The 20,005-nt window shown below is 54.5% G+C and overlaps 1 protein-coding gene across 2 annotated transcripts in view; it reads left to right on the forward strand.

The window, feature by feature from the left end:
* Positions 1-20,005, forward strand: part of TRAPPC9 (trafficking protein particle complex subunit 9) — a 358,840-nt gene that overhangs the window by 79,562 nt on the left and 259,273 nt on the right. For both annotated transcript variants that reach the window (XM_058668446.1, XM_058668447.1), the window contains one exon: positions 15,134-15,258. In XM_058668446.1, the coding sequence (XP_058524429.1) occupies positions 15,134-15,258 (125 nt within the window). The remainder of the gene's footprint in view (positions 1-15,133; positions 15,259-20,005) is intronic.

The following is a 20,005-nucleotide window of genomic DNA, read 5'->3' on the forward strand; positions in this document are numbered from 1 at the left end:
GACGTGGGGTAAAACCTCTGCATGTGGTGCTGGCATCCCATATGGACACTGGTCAAGTGCCAGGTGCTCCACTCCATCCAGCTCCCTGCTGATGTGCCTGGGAGAGCAGCAGAGCATGGCCCAAGTCCTTTGGCCCTTGCCACCCACATAGGAGACCTGGAAGAAGCTCCTGGCTTTAGAGCAGTTCTTCTCTGGTCATGACAGCCATCCAGCAAATGGAAGATTTTTTTTCTCTCTCTCTGTCTGTAACTCTGCCTGTTAAATAACTGAATCTTAATTTGTTTTGTTCATAAATAATTGTGTATACCCATGAGGTACAATACAGTGTTTTATTAAATGTGTAGTGTTTTATTAAAAGTTCTTTCTGATGGTTCACTTTCCGAATGGCCGGCCAGGCATGTCATGAGCCTGGAACTTCCTCTGGGTCTCCCATGTCAGGTGACAGGAGCCTAAGCACTTGGGCCATCTTCTGCTGCTTTCCTAGGCCTCTAGGAAGCTGGGTCGGAAGTGGAGCAGCTGGGACTCGAACCAGTGCCCATAGGGGATGCCTGTGTCATGGGCGGTGGCTTACCTGCTCTGCCACAGCGTTGGCCTCTCTTACTGTGATTTAATTTGCATTTCTCTTATAATTGGTGATGGCCATCTGAATGTATTCTTTTGAGAGCTAGTCTTCAAACCCTTGGCCCGTTTTTACACAGGGCTGTTTTCTTGTTACTGAGTCATCTGAATTCTCTGTATTTCGATACTTGATGAGTGGTTTGTGGGTATTCTCTGCTGGCCTGTGGGTATCTCTCTGCCCCGTTGCTTGTTCCTTCTGCTATGCAGCGGGCTTTGGCTTGAGGCAATCCTATATGTCTATCTTGGCTTCTGTTGCCCATTCTTTCGGGGTAGAGGGTGGGCGCATGCTGACTTTCCCCCCGAAGGCAGTTGGGCAGAACAGACCATGCCCAGGCTGGGGACCTGGCAGCCATCTGTCCTGGGAAGGCTCGTTTGGACATGATTCCAGGGACTGCCTTGGCGAGCGGGCGCACACTGGAGGACCTTTGGCTGTGAGCAGCAGGGGACAGGAAGAGCACCAGTCATCCTCCCTCCCCTTCGTGTTGAGTTCTTCCCCATGGAAGCTTCTGGGTAGCACTGTCATTGGACGCTGACCTGAGTGGTGTCCTTGCTGTATCACAGTGGGTGGGGAGCCTCGGACATTCCCCATTCTCTGGTAAGCACAGAGCAAAGTGGCAACTTGAGGTTTCACATGTGGCAATGGCCTGCTTCTGTGTTTTGGAATAAAAGCGACGGAAATGAGCGTGCCGCCACACTGTGGTGTGTAAATGCAGCCAGGGAGCCATGTCCACACGTGGGACAGGACACACGTGTGCTGTCGGCCGGATGCCCTCCTTGCTGATGGTTCATAGCAGATGCTTGGGCTAGTGACAAGTGCATTGAGTGTCATTATGACAGTGACATTGAAGCAGAATGTTTCTGTTCTTAGGAAACATATGCAGGTGTGTTTAAGGGTAAAAGATGATAATGCCTGCCTGCACTTTGATACAGTTCAGGAGCCGGAGACTGAGTGAATGTGAAATGAAGTGAATGCTGAATTGTTACAAATTAGAGATAAATAGTATATTAACTATTTCTACACTTTGTACTTTAGAGACAGAGAAAGAGAGAGAGAGAGAGAGAGAGAGAGAGAGAGAGACAGACAGACAGACAGACAGACATATGAAAGGTCTGCTGTTTTCTGGTTCATTCCCCAAATGCCCACACAGCCAGGCAGGCAGGAGCCTGGAGCTCCATCTGGACATCCCACATGGGCATCCCACATGGGCATCCCACATGGGCATCAGCTGCTTCCTCCCAGGGATGCGGTGCCATGCATGCTGACTTAGCTGGGCGTCACCCTCGTTTCTATCCTCACATGTCCTTTTTTTTTTTTTAAAGATTTATTCATTTTATTACAGCCAGATATACACAGAGGAGGAGAGACAGAGAGGAAGATCTTCCGTCCGATGCTTCACTCCCCAAGTGAGCCGCAACGGCCGGTGCGCGCCGATCCGATGCCGGGAACCTGGAACCTCTTCCGGGTCTCCCACACGGGTGCAGTGTCCCAATGCATTGGGCCGTCCTCGACTGCTTTCCCAGGCCACAAGCAGGGAGCTGGATGGGAAGTGGAGCTGCCAGGATTAGAACCGGCGCCCATATGGGATCCCGGGGCATTCAAGGCGAGGACTCTAGCCGCTAGACCACGCCGCCGGGCCCCTCACATGTCTTTTTTAAAAATGAAGGTTTATTATTTTCCAAAATAAAATGCTGTGAGTCAGGGATGGCTGACCTACCATGGCATCTACCATGTCTTGGTTCTAGATGAATTCTCAGAAAGAAATTTCTTTCCCCTGTCTTCAGATTCCCAGGGGACACCTGTCTGCCTCCTGGTAGCAACCAGCTTAGGGGAAGAGAGGCAGCCTCGTGCAATAGCTGAGCTGCGCTGCTCCACAGGCCGAGACTGGGGACTCACTGGAATTTCATGTTTGAGACTGGAATGTGGTAGGGTCGTGGTGAACTGTCTTGGGCTATGGCTGTCTGTATGATCACAGGCGACACACACAACCCAGGGCCCCATAAACAAGCAGGTACAGGAAAGTCACGGGCAGCCGCCCAACTTGGACCCCTGTGTCCCAGTCAGCTGGCACACACACTGCGGTAGTGGGGTAGGTGCTTCACATAGGAAAGCCTGTACATGCCAGACAGAGGAGTGATGAGCAAGGTGGTGAGGTTTAATGGGGGCAGGGTATCTGTCAGAACCAGCGGGCGCCGTTAGATTGGGGAAAACAAGGTTAAAACCAAGTTGCATGGTTTAATGGAGTGAACTCACCTGGCAGGCTGGGGAGGCTCCAGCGCTGAGAGCCGAGTGCTGGGTTGTACCCAGGCTAGGTCCTGGGGGATGGGGCCAGTCCTTCCCATTACTTCTGCTTTCCACAGTCTTCTCCTGGCTAAAACGACACTGAGTATGAAGTAGATACGCTTGCTCCCAAGGTGTTGTTGCCCTATGTTACCAGGCTGGGCAGCCCATCTGGCACCAGGCAGAGCAGGTTCTCCTTGTGGGGGAGCCAGGGACCGCTTCTAAAGTTATTGGACGTAGGGGTGGGCCTCTGTAGTGAAAAATGCCAGGTTGCTTCCAAGCCACACGTCCCTGGCTGTGGAGTTCCTTGCCACAGGTGCCCCCTCTCTCACATAGGCCTGCTGCTGCCTCGCTCCCTGCCCAGCAGGCGCATGGCTCCTGGAGCCGGGTGATGGTGGCAGCTCACAGGTGGGGCTGGTGCGTGGTACATCTCAGCTGTGGTGAGGCTATGGGGATAGAGGAGCTGCCTGGAGTCTGTAGTAGGGAAGGAAGGGGCAAGGGGCAGAGCCGAGTTGTTTTTGAGTACTGACCAAAGTCCGGGGAGTCCAGACTACGCAGGGCTCCTCTCCCCACAGCTCACGTACACCGAGGGGTGTCGAGGTGGTTGGGAGGAAGGGAGCAAGGCCTTCCTGATGGGGCCTGACGTTATTATGGTAAAAACAGAGGAGCTGGCTGTGGCAGCATGCCCGCAGACGGAGGGGGCACCGAGAGATCTCCAGCCAAGCTGAAAGACTTCGTGCTCCAGAGCACCACATAAATCCAGACTCGAACAGCTCAGAAATGAGGCGGCTGGGTACTTGGAAGAGAGCTGCAGAGCGGTCGGAGCTCCAGCAGCGGGGGGCTGGGGGGGTGAGAGCAGCTGGCAGCACGAGGGAGAAAGGAGAGAAGCTGCAGGCCCATGGAGGAGACAACCAGGAGACAGCCTGTGAGCGTCACATGTATGGAAGACACACAGGTTGTCTGCCATGACGTGCAGGCGCCAGAACGTTCTGATTTAGTAAGAGAGAGACTCCAGGGGCCTGTGCTGTGGTGGTGAGTTAAACCGCTTCCTGCAGCACTGGCATCCTGAATGTTTGAGCCCCCGCCGCTCCGCTTTGATCCAGCTCACCTGCCAATGGGAAGGTGGCAGGTTGTAGGTCAAGTACTTGGCTCCCTCTTCCCTGCCTGCCGTGGACGACCTAGGAGAAGTTTCTGGCTCCTGGCTTCAGCCTGGCGTAGTCCTGGCTGTTACTGTCATCTGGGGAGTGAACCAGTGGATGGAAAATCTCTGTGCTTCTTCCTCTCTCTCTGTAGTTCTGCCTTTCCGATGGGTGAAATGATTATTTTTTAAATCCCTGCCACAAACGTCTTGGACCCAGAGTGACCAAGACAGATTCTAATAAAATTAGTGGACCTGAAAAAAAACAAATCTTCAGGCTCTTCAGGCTGAAAATGGCAAGTGATTGATGAAATGTCAGTGGCTGTGTGTAGCAGAAGGTGCTAGAAGGCTTTCAGATGCTGCAGTGGTGGAAATGAGAGGTAGGCAGTTTTAGGTTCCCTGGTTTCAACTCCCTGGTGCTTAAAGATCCCAGGCGTGCTCAGCAAAGGGTTCCATGCTCAGGATTCCTTCATCACCTCGGGACACATGCGAGTGTGAGGGACGTGGGGACAGCAGTCCCCTCGCTGGAGAGGCAGCACCCTGGGGATGCCCAGAGGTCTCACACACACGGTGTGTCATGTGGGTGTCGTCAGGGAGAGGGGAGCATGTCGTGGCGCTGCTGCGGCTGTCCGCTCTGGAAGTGGAAGCAGAGGGAGGCAGGAGTGATTTTCCAGAACATTCTCCGTGATTACTTTGCTTACGTTCATCTTGCTGTTCATGTTTTCAGGTGGGATGAAGCAAATGACCAACTTGGTGAGAATCTAGTTCTGTTAATATTTTTTCTTTAATATTTACTTATTTTTTCTTACTAGAGAGATTTATACAGAAGGAGATACAGAAAGAAAGATCCTCCATTTGCTGGTTCACTCCCCAGGAGGCCACAATGTCTGGAGCTGAGCCAATCTGAAGCTAGGAGCCAGGAGCTTCCTCGGATCCCCCATGTGTGTGCAGAGTCCCAGGGCTTTGGGCTGTCTTCGACTGCCTTCCCAGGCCACAAGCAGGGGCTGGAAAGGAAGTGGGGCAGCCAGGATACAAATTGGCATCTATATGGGATCCTGGCATAGGCAGGGCGAGGACTTACTAGGCTACCACGCTGGGCCCTCTTAAGATGATCTTTAACTAGGATTCTTAAATGGAATACAAGAGGTAACCAACAGAAGACACAAGAGGTTAAGTTAAAACCAGTGGAGTCTAGAATTTGAAGGAAAACCACCACTGAGGGACCAGCTTTGTGCTAGTTCCAGGGCCAGGCATTGTGTTTCCGATGCAGCTCCCTGCCAATGCTCTGGGGAAGGTGGCAGGTGGTGGCCCAGTGCCGGGCTCCCCCGGGGCTCTGCCTGGCTCAGCCCTGCCTCGCTCTGTGGCCATTTGTGGAATAAGCCAGTGGGTGAAGCATCTCTCTTTTTGTTTCTCCCAGCCTCTGTGTCACTCTTTAATAAATCTTAAAAACAGTCAGCAAACTGGAGCTGGCCGAGTGGTTGGAATGCTGCATCCGTTATCAGGTTCCCTGCCTGCCACCAGCACACTGCCTGGCTGGCTCAGGTGCTGCTTCACGCGGCTGGGCCCCTCCAGTGGCGTGGGATGCCTGCGCCCAGTTGCTGGCTCGGGCTTTGGCCTGGTCACCTCCATGGGTGCTCTCTCCTTCTCTCAAGCAAAAAATGTACAGCATTTAAAAATAGGAATTCATTAGTTAAAACAAACTCTATTCATCATTCTGTCAACCATCTCTCTCTGATCCTTACCATTTATCTGTTCATCATCCACCCACCCTTTCTTCTTTTTCGTCTTTCTTCCTGTGTGTTGGTCTGCTCCTGGCATGCCGTACTCCACCGAAGGTCAGATGAACAGCAGTAGGCATTTCTGATGCCCCCTCGTGGGTGAGGAACACTCTCCCCACTCCCAGACACTGGTCCTCATGGGGAGGTGGCAGGGCTCAGGTCTCGAGGAGGAAGTAGAGCAGAAGGATAACTCTGGAGTGCCTTGTCAGACCCATGACAAGAAAGTTTCCAGAAAGTGTGAAGCTTATGTGCGAAGGACTCGGCCTGCACCTGCCCGCGCTGGCAGTGGGGGTGTCTGTAAGGATGGCCATTTCCCAGTTAACCAGGAGTTTCTAATTGCTTATCACTGGATGGGACCAGCTTGCTGCTTATTTATCTTTAGTAGACAGTGCAAGGGCTGACAAAGGGATATAGCCTGGCTGGCAGCAGAGCAGGGTGGCTGTTGTCCACAGTCCCTGGTGGGCCAGGCCCGGGGCAGCAGGCGTGCACATCAGCAGCTTGGAGGCAGCCATAGCTGAGGTTCCTCCAGTGGGAAGACATGGCAGCACACACACCTGGCACTGATGGGTGCTCTCATGCAGCTTGTAATTCACAGGCCCCAGGATGGGGCAGGACAGGAAACAGACTGCATCCTGGGGCCGCAGATGGCAGGCAGAGTGGTGTCCTCCACGTGCGGGTATGAGAGAAGTAGTGGTGTGCGGACCCCATATTGGATGGCGTGGTGGCTGCTCAGCATTGCCGGTGGACAGGACATTGCTGAACTGAACCTGAGAAGTGGTGACTGTGGGGGAGCTTTTGTTAAGAAAGATTTACTCATTTATTATTTGGAAGAAAGAGTTACACGTGACACACACACAGATCTTCCATCTACTGGTTCATTCCCCACGTTTCCTCAATGGACAAACTGAAGGCCTGGCTTATCTTTTAATTTTGTTTTTCTGGCAACCATTTGAAGTCTCCTCCAGTTGAATTCGTGCTTTTCTGTACTTGATGTTCCCTCTGTTTCTTGCTCGTGGAGGCCCCTAGGAGGCCCCAGCACTTGCCTGCTCTTGCTCCTGCACTCCCCGATGTGAGGGGTTCAAGGCACCCAGATGACCCTTGGCGCATGCGTCCTCCTGGAGCACAGTGAGGACATCTCTGGCTTGTTCTGGGACCCTCAGGCCTTGACTGCTTCAAGGAGATTGTTTCAGAGCATTCTGGATGTTCTTGCTCTCTGGCCTTGATAGCAGTCAGTTCCTTAGGGTAGCCCGTTATACCCACTGGGGCGTCATCTGCTCTGTGGAATAGTATAGTGACTTTTTGGGTATTTAAAAAAAATACTTCTTTTTATTTGAAAGGCAGAGTTACAAAAAGATCTTCCATCTGCTCGTTTGCTCCCCAAATGGCTGCAGTGGTTGGAACTGAGCTGTTCCAAAGCCAGGAGCCAGAAGCTTCTTTTGGGTCTCCCACGTGGATAAGAGGTTTAGGGACTTGGGCTATCTTCTGCTACTTTCCCAGGCACATTAGCAGGGAGCTGGATGGGAAGTGGAGCAACCGGGATGTGAACTGGTGCCCATGTGGGAAGCCTGTGCCACAGACTGAAGCTTAGCCTACTGTACCATGGTGCCAGCCCCCCAAAATGACATTTTTATGTTACCTAGCTGTTCAGTAACTGACCTCCTATGTGTCACAGGGCCTGATGGTGCGGCGCAGTTCGGTTCAGTGTCCCCTGTCCCCTACCCCTGCCTTAAACATGCCATGGGCTGCCCTATCAGGGCACTGCTGTGAGTTCCGGCTGCCCCACTTCCCATCCAGCTCCCTGACACTGCACCTGGCAGGCAGCGGATCATGGGAGACCTGGGTGAGCGCATGGCTCCTGGCTTTGGCGTGACTCGGCTTCAGCCCTGGCAGGTGCTTGCGGAGTGCCTTCGTTTTCCAGCTGTTAGGGCAGCAACTGCTAAAAGCAGCCCACGCATGCCCCTGGTGGACACGCGGCCACGCTTTTGCTTGCTTTTGTGGATCTGCAGCCTCACACGTTCTCAGCGTGGTCACAGCAGTCACGATGCCCAGCAGGGTGGGCCGGCTCTCCCTGGTCCCGGCTCCTCACCACCCCTTGCTGTTGGCCGGCTTCCAAGTGAGAGCAGCTGGGGGTCCAAGGTGGCGATGCCCGTGGTTCTAATGTGCTCTGCCTAGGCTACCCGCGCTGCATGCCTGTACCTCTATGCTTTCTTTATCTGTGTGTGCGCGTGTAGTGGGGAGGCGTGGGGAGAGTCAGGGGGTGATGTGTCTTAAATGTTCTTTTTTCCCCATTTATGCTCTCTGCTAAAGCTTTGGTTGTTTGTGTTTCTGTGTTCAGGCCCGGGAGCTGTCTTGAGGCCGTTTTGCAGGTGTTGAGTGGCAGGCAGTCATTACAGTTAGGAAGAACAGGCGGCTTCCGGTCAGGGAAGTGGCTGGTCATCAGCGCAGTGCTGTGAGCAGGCCCAGGCCTCACGCAGGCTCAGCTCTGTGGGCAGTGGAGCCCAGCAAGCACTTCCAGTGTGCCTCTGTTTCCCTCCCTAACACTGCTGAACATGTGTGTGTTTCACTGCACACCCGCCCTCGCTGCTCCTGGGATTGTGCTGAGGAGGGAGAGGGACACAGCTCCTGACAGGGAGCTCGGGTGCCAGCAGAGTGTCTGCTGTCTTAGGTAACCTGTCCTGTTGGGATCCTGAGCTGTATGCCCTGGGTGGCTAGAGGTATGCTCTGCGTAGGCCTCTCAGAGCATGACCGTTACTGCCATTTGCTGGGGTGACTGTTAAGTAGCCCTCTGTGAGACAGCACAGGTACAGTGGGCGCAGCCAGCAGGTCACAGGGAAGCCAGAGGGAGTGGCTTGGCCCACACCGTTCCGAAGGTCCGCGGTATCGTGTGTCTCCAGGCAGGGTTTGCAGGAGAAGCAGTAGCACATGGCCGGGGGCGGAGAAGGAGCACAGAAGGATCAAGTTTGGTCTGTAAAGATTTATTTATTAATTTTTTTATTGGAAAGGCAGATATACAGAGAGGACACACACACACACACACACACACACACACACAGATTGTGTATCCACTGTTCACCCCCAAAATGTCCATGTAACTAGACCTGGAAGCCAGGAGCCTCCTCCAGGTCTCCCACGTGGGTGGTGGGTGCGGGGCCCCAAGGCTTTGGGCCATCCTCTAGTTCTTTCCCAGACCATAAGCAGGGAGCTGGATGGGAACTGGAGCAACTGGGACCAGAACCCGTGCCCATATGGGGTGCTAGCACTTGCAGGTGGAGGATTAGTCAGTTGGGCTGGCCCCTCAGGATGGTCTTTCAGAGACTTGGGTTATAGACTTGAAAACTAATTTGTGGGGCAGAAGGTTTTAGAAGCCTATGGCATAAGCCTTTTCTCTTGATGCTTGCCTCTTAATGCTCTGCTTCACCTTGAAGCTGGCAGTGTTGTGGTTGCCGTGGCTTCGCTGAGCATTCCCAGGGACGCAGGGTTGGCAGGAAGTTGTCTACCTCCTGGTGACTAGCTCTAGTGACAGAGAGCTCACTGATCTTCAGCGCAAACCATTCTGGCGTTGTCTTCTACAGAGCAGCCTTTCATAAGTGGGTTTTTTTCTGTGTTTTTTTTTTATTTTTTGAAGATTTATTTATTTTTATTGGAGAGTCAGATATACAGAGAGGAGAGACAGAGAGGAAGATCTTCCGTCTGCTGCTTCACTGCCCAAGTGACCGCAACAGCCGGAGCTCAGCCAACTGAAGCCAGGAGCCTGGAGCTTCTTCCGGGTCTCCCATGCAGGTGTAGGGTCCCAAGGTCTTAGGCCGTTCTCGACTGCCTTCCCAGGCCACAAGCAGGGAGCTGGATGGGAAGTGGGGCCGCCGGGACACGAACCGGTGGCCATGTGGGATCCCGGTGTGTGCAAGGCAAGGACTTTAGCCACTAGGCCACTGTGCCAGGCCTGATGAGTGAATTTGTAAAGGTAATCTGTGGGGTTGAAAACCAAGCCGTAGTCTGCTGTCTTCTGTTCGCTGGGGAGGTGGCCACTTACCCAGTTAATCACAAAGCCCTTCATGTGCCTCCTGTTCATGAGGTTTTGCAAAGCAGGCATGTAGTTCTATTTCTTGAGTTCATGGAGCACCTGTGTGCCTGTAGGCCCTCGAGGGCCAGGGTGCATGCAGGCATGCACATGCATGTGCACGTGTGTGCATGGGTGCATGTGTGGCCTGGGCCAGCTGTGTGCTGGGCAGCACCCGGACCCTGAGGACGACCTCCTGCAGAGCTGGGGGACACAGCATCAGGCCAGCTGTTCCCTCACCCTTACAGGTGTCTCTGCATTTATAATATGCTGGGTCTGGGACAGTCTTCGGATAGTTTCCTGTGCTCAGTCCTTGCATCTGACATAGACATCAGGGTGTTTGTGTGTGTGTGTTTAAGATTTACATATTTCAAAGACGGAGTTGCAGAGAGAGGAGAGGAGAGAGATCTCCCATCCACTGGTTCACTCCCCAAATGGCTACAGTCCTGGGTGGAAGCCAGGAGCCAGGAGATCCAGCATGGTCTCCCAGTAAGGCTCCGGAACACTCAGCTACCTTCTGCTGCTTTCCCAGGCCCATCAGCAGGGAGCTGGATCAGAAATGGGGCAGCTGGGACACCTGCTAGCCTCACATGGGGTGCCGGTGTCACTGGACCCTCTGTGCCACAGGCTGATCCCTCTTCCCTGCAGGGCATCGTTACACGTGCTGGAGCGGAGTCCGTCCAGCTCGCAGCCAGCTGACTGGACTCTGTGACGGCTGTGTGTGCCTTCCTCCTGGGCTGTCCCGGCAGAGGCCTTGACTCCAGTACGATGTTCACATGTATGCAGGAGGCGCTTCCGGAGGTCTGTGGGATGGAATCAACAGACAAGTTCACTTTGGGGCCAGAACTGAATTTGTCATCTGTGCAGACTAGGAGTCTTCGGAAGGTTGATAGAAAGTGTGTATTTTGAGATAACTATAAATGAATTTTATTTTCTTGGTACCAAAATAAACCTGTCTTCTAATTCAGTTTTTCCATGAGCATTTTAAAATTTATTCATTTTTATACATTGTTTAGAAAAGCAGAATGAGTGAGCAGGAGAGAAACAAAGATTTTCCCTCTCCTGGCTCACTTTGCAAATGACTGCATTTGCCAGGGAAGGGCCAGATTGAAGCTGTGAGCCTCCCACGTGGGGGTGGAGCCTCAAGGACTCAGGCATCCTCCTGCTCTCACAGCTGCATTAGCAGGGAACGGGATAAGAAATGGAGCATCTGGGACTTGAACTGCTGCCCGTATGGGATGCCAGTGCTGCAGCGTGTGCCACCCTCGGAAGCTTCTGAAGTCCTCTCCTACGTGCGCGCCGTGAGCTTGGACATCACAGGTGTTTGCCTCTTGGTTCTTGAAATGTAGCCTGTAGAAGTTCTTGCTGGTGTCCTGGTGTGTAAGTTCACAGTTCACCTTTTTTTTGGGGGGGGGTCCAAAAATGCCTTTATGTCAGTGTCATCCTTAGAATGTAGCGGTGTTGCGTGCCTGGGCTTGGTGTCGCAGTTACCAATCCCTGACTGTTGTGACCACGGGTCCTCACAGTGTCCTTATCTGTTGCCGTGAAGTTTGTGGTGACTGACTTTTGTTTGGAAGTCAGTCGTCCTCCCCCTTCACCTGCTCTGCCTTGTTGTCCCCGATGTATGCTTCTGTCCCCAGAAAGCTGTACAATACCCGCTGCGTCCTGCAGTGGCAGCCCACGGCGTGCTGCGCACTCGCTGAGATGCGAGGTGGGCGTCCATCGGCACCGTCTCGTGTGGGAGCCAGCGGGTGGTCACTTTCTGTGCTCAGCAGGTGCTTCTAAGCGTCCTGGCAGAGGCAGGGCCTTGAGGGCTGTGGGGTTGGGGTCCCTGGCAGGGGGCACCCCACAGCAGGCAGCAGTGCTGGGAGGAGGTGAAGCCAGAGGGGAGAGAGCACAAACTCATTCAAGCTTAACAGCCGGTGACGGAGTCTCCTCCTAAGACACACCGTGACATCTCAGTCAGCCAGGAGTCACTTGTTGCACGTGATTTGGGTTGACAGGATTTCTGTCAAGCCTGTGTGTGCAAGTTAAATAATGTGTTTGACCTTGAAATGTGTTAATTTGCTCAACTAATATTGATTGAAGGCTTTAGTAGTTGCTAGATCCCGCGTCATGTGCTGTGAAGGACATGGTGATGAGTCTGGCAGGAATTGGGGCTCAAGGTTGCAGTTGAGTGAGGACTCCGGGACACGTGAGCGAGCTGCTGGAGTGACCCCCCGGCTCTTCCAGCTGCGTGCTCGCCACACCCCGGCCTTGTGGTAAATGCTCTGTGTGGACCATTCCTCTTCTTTTTTTCTGGATAATGGTGCACTTACCCCAATTCAGCAGTAAGGAGGTTTGAACCCTCCACGGTTATGTAACTTGGTAAAGGCCATGGAGGCAGACAGTTCAGGAGCTGGTATGCAGACCGCGTGCCGCCCGACTCCCTCTATGTGGCCCGTCTGCCCAGAAGGGCAGCAGCAGTCGGGCGGGGCATGGAGGACGCAGGTTCTGGGTGGGTGGGGGAAGGAGTGTGTGTACACGCAGGCCCAGGAGGCGTGAGGAAAAGGTAGCAGGGCTCCCAGAGGAGAGACATGCAGGGCCAGACACACAGCTGAACTCACTGGGGCAGACCATGGCATGATCACGGGTGCATTGCCGCGGCCGTGACACCTGAACTCAGGAGTGGTGGGCGATGTGGTCCCATGTGGTCCTGGGTGAGAGCTGTCCACCCTAGTCTGCTCTGCATTGGCTCAGTTGTCCTTCAAGATCCCATTCAGGACTGCCAAGATTTGCTGTCTGCCGCCTGTGGTGGGATGCTGAACGCCACTGGGGATCAACGCCCAGCCCTTTGCGCGTATCTCGGGCTCTTGGTGGTGCTTCGGTCTCATGGTCAGCGCTCCTCCTGGGGTCCGCAGGCCCTGTCTCTGCAGCCCCCTCTCTTACTACACACAGCCCTGTCATGCCCTTGGCTGCCTTTTTAGCCCTTGTGCCCAGCTCTGAGTGCGTGCTGTGGCTGTTCTGGTGGCTGGGTGCTCTGAGCAAGCTAGCCAAGGTTGCCAGCAGCAAAGTGACCTCAAGCACACTTGGTGCCTGTCAGCCTGAACTGCTTGTCAGATGTCCAGCGGGTCCTAGTGGGTGGCAGCCGCTCGCCCTGGCTGCTCCCACAGGCCTGTGTGGCACTCTCATTTCCGTTGCACTTGATCCTTGGCCACTGTCTCTGCGTGCGCGATTGTGCGTGTGTGTGTGCGTGTGTGTGTGTGTGTGTGTGTCGACTGCAGGCATTGCTACTGGAAACAGACAACTGGTCTTATAGACGCTCAGTGTTTTAGTCCTTTAAGAGCTATTTTGAGTATAAGCAATAATAAATCTTTCAAGCAGCTATTTTTAAAAACTTATTCAAGATAACTTAGCGTTTGAAGATTGGAAGCCTCTAAACAGATAATTATTTATTTTTTCTTTATCTCAGTTAAATGCTGTTTGATGTCCTGAAAATGGAATTACTTCAGGGAAAATACCTCAGTGAGTGACGACTTATGTTTTCTCCTCGGAGGAATCGTGAGCCATTTCTCATGCCTAGTTCATTATCCTTATGTTTTTTCCAAGAAGATACTAGGTGTAAAGGCTTGAGTGTAGGAATTTTGAAATATCTGTTTTATCAAGAGTAAATGTTCTTCATCTTGTTTCTTAATAAGAGGTTGTCACCTAGATGGGCCTGCTTAGATACACAGCCATTTACATGTTGTTTCCCAACAATTTGGGTTGGAAAGAGAGTACTCAACATCGTAGGCATGACCTGTGAGCTTCAGACCTGCACTCGACGCACCCCCAACTGTGTATCTAGCTCTCTGTCCATCATGCATCATATCCAGCATTCACCTGTTCATCCACCCACCTCCATGATCCCGTCCATCCGTCCATCGGTGCACCTGCCCACCTGAGGACCAGCGCCTGCTCCTGTCCATCATGCATCTCCATCTACTATCTATCCACCTGGCACTGGTCCTTCCATCCTTCCATCCCTGCACCATCCACCCGTCCCTAGTTCATGCATGCTTCCATCCTTGCACCCACCTGCCTGTGTATCTACCCATCCATCTCTCTGTCCATCCCCCATCCTGTGTATCCACCCATCCATGTCTCCGTCCATCCCCCATCCTGTGTATCCACCCATCCATGTCTCTGTCCATCCTCCATCCTGTGTATCCACCCATCCATCTCTCTGTCCATCCTGTGTATCTGCCCATCCCTGCACCCCCATACCCCATGACGTAGGATATACCTTTCATTTGTGACACTGCGTAGTCTCGATCATTGCTAGCAGTGACCGTGGCCAGCTGACTTTGTGCTTCTTTAAAATGAGGGCAGGCTGGTCAAGGGCCACAGAGATATGAGCTCTGCTAGTGCCGTATCACTTTCCACTGTGTCTTCTTCCTTCTGCCATCCTGTGTGTCTCAGAGCAGGGTTAGCGTTTCCTTCCTGTTCTTGCCTGGGTTGCTCCTGGAGGTTGGGTCTTTTGGTTGGGTTCATTCTAGAAGTCTGTGGGACTTGACACACTCACAGATAAACCTGTATGGAGCCAGCTGGCTTCTCCTGGGAAACTTGACTTCTGTGGCAGTGTGGGTTGGGGAGGCTTACTGGAAGACAGTTTCTTTATGTGCTTGAAAGGGGTAGAACTATAGTCAGGTAACTCAGTGATTCAGCTGGGATTGGGAGGGTGACTAGGCTGGGTCACGCTGGGGCCATGGGGTCCTGTACAGATGGTGGCTCTTCCTCTCCACAGGAATGGGCATTGTGGGAGAGCCAGGGTGTGCTGGTCCTAAATATCTACTGTGAGCTTGGCTGGGCTGATGGGAAGAGTGGAGGCATGGTGAGATTGAGAGAGGACCCATGGGCGAGGGCTCCATGGCTGGGAGGGGAGGTTACTTAGCACTGTGTGAGGAAGTGACTTACATTCAGTTGAAGTGGCCAGGTGGAGCCAGCCACGTGGGATGGGAGGGGAGAAACATGGAGTCCCAGAGAGCTGCTCTGCAGGGTCCCCGGAGAGAATGGCCCAGAGGCGTGGCCACCAGACCTGGTGGTGGTAGCTGTCCTCCCAATGGAAGAGCGTATAAGTGAAGCAGGTGCAAATGTTTCTCTGAGAAGGTCCCTCATAGAAATGGTGGTCAAGCATGGACAGTGCGTGCCTTCTGGCCCCTGGGTCAGGATGGCCCCCTCCCCTGCATCACATCCGGTGACCACCACCCTGGCTGCTTGCTCACTCTGCTCTTCTTGCTTTGCAGATGGGATCAGCGTGAGCGGCTTCCCCCTGTCCAGTCCTTTCCGACAGGTCGTGCGTCCTCGTGCGGAGGGCAAGCCTGCAAACCCTGCCGAGGGTGGCCGGAGCGGCGAGCCCGGCCAGGGGAAGGTGAGTCCTCTGCGGTGGTGTGGGGCTGCGGAGCCATCCCTGAGCGCTGCAGGTGGGTCTTGTGGTCGTGTCTGTGTGCACTGTGCCTTGCAGATCAGCCTCACGTGAGGCCCTGGCTGCCGTGTCTTGAAACAATGGACTGTGGGACAGGGTCAGAAGATGTTTAAGCCCTGCCTGTTGCCCTCCATTCCAAGAGCTTGTTTGTCATGTCTGTTTTGGTAATTATCCCAGTGGCAGCTCCTTCTCCTTGTTGGCTTGTGGACCCTGGGGAAGCCACAGTGAGTGTCTGGGACCCAGGTGGGCTTCCACACGAGGGTGGGAAGACAGGTCCTGGGAACATCAAAGAGGGGTCTGCGTGATAGCCCTGGTTGTCGCAGCCCGTACGCACCTGTGCCCCTGCCTGGAGTCGGGCTGGAGGGTGCGGGAGCTGTTACTCAGGTGCAGGCTCAAGGCCCGTGGGGCAGGGCGCCATGCTCTGGACTGGCCTTTGTGATGCTGACTGTGGGCTCCACTCCGAGAAGCAAGAGGAATGTGTGCTGGCAGGCCAGGCTGCTCTGAGTCGGGGGTGCCACCAGGTGACTGAGCCAGGCAGAGTGTGGGGGTGGCAGGAGATGGGATGTGTTGGTGGCAAGGCCCTGGAGGGAGGGTGGGGGGCTCCTCTAGTCGCCAGGGCCCTTCTCAGTGAGTGGGGGCCAGGTGGAACTGGCATCTGTTGCTGGGGGCCTGCAGAGGCAGGGGCACAGAGCCGGAAGCCACCCTCCCAGCAGAGCTTCTTTGCCGGTGGATTGCTGCGCGCTCCTTAGTGCTCAGGCCAACAGGGGGCTGACGCAGCGTGGGAAGATGCCCACAGATGGCGTGGGTTCAGAGAAGAGCCAAGTACTATGGACTGCCCCGAGCACACTGGGGGTGGCGGCTGCCATGCTGGATGGTGTCCTCTCAGCTTCCTGTGACTTTGTACCTATGACCTAGTGTTACTGGAGGATTCTCTGCTCTCCCTGGATGTCACGGTGGCCACAAGCTGGGGTGGAGCCGAGGCCGGTGATGGTGGGTGGAGGCTAGGCTGATGGATGAGGAGTGCCTGTCAGGGAGGCAGGAAGAGGGTGTATCTCCCCCAGAGTTGCCCCTTCCTCCTGGGCACAGGTTACCTTTCCCTTCCCTCCTCTGCTTGTGGGTCTTTGCAGCAAGTTGGGCCTTACCACTTCCCTGGTTTGGCAGCCTGTGGGTCAGACCTGTGGCCACCGCCACTTCCTAGGCTTGTCCCGGACTCAGGACTGGGGACTCCGTGGAGCCTTCTCAGGCCCATCCTCAGCATCTGTGGCCGTGTGTGTGTGTGTGTGTGTGTGTGTGTGACCTTCCAGCCGACTGGGCTTTCACTTGTCCTGTGTGTACCAGTTCTGCCTGCCTGGGCCCACATGTTCTCATGCACCCCAGCGTTCTGGGCCTCTGTCTCAGTCAGGTGGTGGAGCCCCAGCTGCATGCCTGCCTCACCTGGCCTGGTGGAACTTGTCTTCCCAGCTAGTGGGAAGGGCAATGGGACTAGCCCCTGATCTCCCCTGTTCCATGTTGGCCAAGTGGATTTCCATGAGCAGGTGCCTGCTTGAGTGCTTTCGGCTGGGTTGTGATAGTCCTGATGGGCTTTCCCCGTTGTATTATCTTTGCATCCTGGGCCCTTCTGGAAGTCACCATCCCTAGACCTGCTTGCTTCCTGTGTATTCTTTCAGAACTGCAGATGGAATCAAAGATGCTGGTTTGGAAGACATGTCTTTGTTTCCTAATGTCGGTAGAGGGGTGGGGAAGGTTAGGTGTTGCAGTGTCTGCAGCGCTGCTGGGAGAGCCCTTTGCCCCCGTGCCCTCCGGCTTGAAGCATGTGGCCAACATGGTGGGCGATGCTGCCACCAGGACACGTCCCTGTCCCAGCAGCAATGAATCCTCCCATTGACTGGACTCAGGTCTCTCAGACCCATCCTCCATGCAGAGGTGTGTGCCCTGTGTTCCGTGGAATGTTCTCATGCCTGGCCTGGAGGTGGGCCACCATGGGGGCTGTCACATAAGCCAGCGGCTGAGAGGCAGTTAGTCCTGCACCACCCCCTCAGTGTGGCTCACGTGGCACCTAGTTTGAGTTGAGCAGTGTGCTAGGTGGTGGGGGTGCAGGCCGCCCTTGACTTCAGGATGGGCTGGTGGGCAAATCCCGGAAGGAAACAAAAGCAGCACCAAGAAAGTGGCACTGCAGGGGGAGGACAGACCAGATGCTGCCCCCGCAGGGTGGGGAGGTTGCTGTGAGAGGGATCGTGGCAGGTGCCTCTCGGGTCTCAGAGCACAGCCATGTGGACAGGGGCTGGCTGGGAAGGCCTGGGACTGCTGAGCTTGTCACCGCTGATTCCCTCATACTGCCTTTGGGGACACTTGCCATGTAACTCTGCTAGGAGAGAAGAGGATTTCTCCTGCAGAGTGAAAGAGGCTGAAGCTTCCAGTGTTGGAGGCACTGCTCGTGCTTGGGTGGGTGGCTGCACCCGTGGGTGAAGTCTGGTTTCTCCTCATTGGCTGCTGCAAGGACGAACACATCATTCTCTGAATGATTGCAGATACCTGGAGACGAGCATGCATGCTCTTACAAGCGCAGTTACTGAAGGGCAGTTTGCACTGACCAGGTGGGTGCTTGTGTGTGAGGGACGCTCAGGCGCTCCCCATGTTTTGGGTGGTGGTGTCCCCCTACGTCATGGTGAGAATGCCAGGGCTGCTCTCTGGGGCATCTCCTGTGTGTGAGGGACCCCTCAGGCGCTCCCCGTGTTTTGGGTGGTGGTGTCCGCCTACGTCAGGGCTGCTGCCTGGGGCGTTTCCTGTCCCAGTGCCCTGCTATGCACTTTGGCTGTTGTGCTGTGACCCCTTTTCTCACCACACCCTTTAATCCCCCCAACGCTGCCATCCAAGTCTCAGGGCTGCTGTTGCCTCCTGCAGGGCTCTGGGCCTCAGCTGGTGTTGATGTGGGCTGTGTGCCCCTGGCTCCATGCTCCCTCCAGCCTGGCTCATCTGTCCCTGTGGCTTTGCTGTGGAGGCCTGGCCCTCTCTTGTTGGCCTCTTGTTGAGGAAAACTCTATGTCAAGGAGCTGCTCTTCATAAGTGTGTTCTTGGTTCCAAGAATTGCACCTGCTGTTTGCTCCGGATTCTCTCAGTTGTGAATAAACTGTGACGTGGGCAGGGCTGTGGTTCAGGAGGACTCTGCCAGCTTGTGGAGTTAGTGGAGGAGCCGTCCAGGTGCACTACTCTACACTGCCTTGGCTCCTCCCCATCCAAGGGTCGGGCTTGCCTGGGGGTTCGGTTCAGAGTTAAAAAGGGCCCGAGAAGACTTTTGAGGCCATGTGCATGGCAGCCTCCAGGGCGGATGGGCAGGCAGGGGTGTGGGCACGAGTGGGAGGCTTGTGAATGTGATGCTGCCCTCTGCCCTGCCAAGTAGTCTCCTGCGATCACCTCCTGTGGGACGGTTGGTGTCTGGAAGGGAGGACTGGGGGGAGTGTCTGGCACCCAGGAGCTGGTGGCCAAGCCCTTGCCTCTGAAGCAGTCGTGAGTTCTTTGGAAACCTGTGAAATGGTTCCCTGAGGAATGGCCTAGTCATGGATGTGAGGATCGGCGAGAGCTGCTTCTGGGTGGGGGCGTCCGGACCAGGTTACCCCAGGAGCCAGCAGGGGTCCTGTTTATCTGTTCAGGGGCTGCCAGCTCTGCACATCCTGGCAATAGTCCTTGGGGTTGGAAGTGGACGGTGTCTTGTGGAAGTGCAGTAGAGACAGTACTTAGGGAAGATAGGCTCGGCTCTATAATCCCTAAGCCCCCCCCTTGTCTGCTGCTCCCTAGGGGTCCTGGGACCCTCATGGATACAGGAGCCCAGCAGGGAAGCAATCAATTTGGATCAACTTCAGGTCCCCACATGGCTGCAGTGGCCAAGCTAAGCCAATCCAAAGCCAGGATCCAGGAGCTTCTTCTGGGCCTCCAATGTGGGTGCAAGATCCCAAGGGTTTGGACTATCCTCTGTTGCTTTCCCAGGCCATAGGCAGGAAGCTGGATGAGAAGTAGAGCAGCTGGGACATGGGCCAGTGCCCATATGGGCTCCCAGCACTTGCAAGGTGAGTATTTAGCCATTGAGCCATTGTGCCAGGCCCCTGGAAAGCGGATTTGAAATCCCAATGAAAGTGAAGTGCCCTGGCCTGTGAAGAGCTCGTCTTGTCACTGTGGCCACCTGGAGGAGACAGCCCATCTTCAGCCGCAGCCTCGTTCACAGCACCCCTGCTGGCAACCGGGGACTGTGGCTCAACTGCAAGACCCTAGAAGAAAACATGGACCTTAACGGCAAGGTGAGCAGAAAGGAAGTAGCAAAGACCAAATCTGAAACCAGTGAGACAGAGAGCGAGGAACCCAGCATGAACAAGGCAACCCAAAGTGGATCAGGGAGGACAGGCCCGGGCCCCTGATGTTAGGCTTGGGCAGGCCCCTCAGTGCAGACTTGACATTCAGTGGATTACAGAATACGCTGCCAACAGCTTTGGACCGATGAACTGGAAAAGTTGAATAAAATGTCCTCGGAAGACACCAAATACCAAAGTATACTCACAGAGAGACATAGAAAGCCAGCACAATCCCAGGTCCATGGAAGAAGCAGACTCCAGAGAAACCTCTAGGCTTGGGCGGCTTTACTGGGGCGACCTGCTGAACCCATAAGGGAAAAAAAGGAAACTACTTTATTTCATGAGATTTATCT

This window comes from Ochotona princeps, chromosome 9, assembly GCF_030435755.1.
Source record: "Ochotona princeps isolate mOchPri1 chromosome 9, mOchPri1.hap1, whole genome shotgun sequence".
In the NCBI taxonomy this organism is placed as follows: domain Eukaryota; kingdom Metazoa; phylum Chordata; class Mammalia; order Lagomorpha; family Ochotonidae; genus Ochotona; species Ochotona princeps.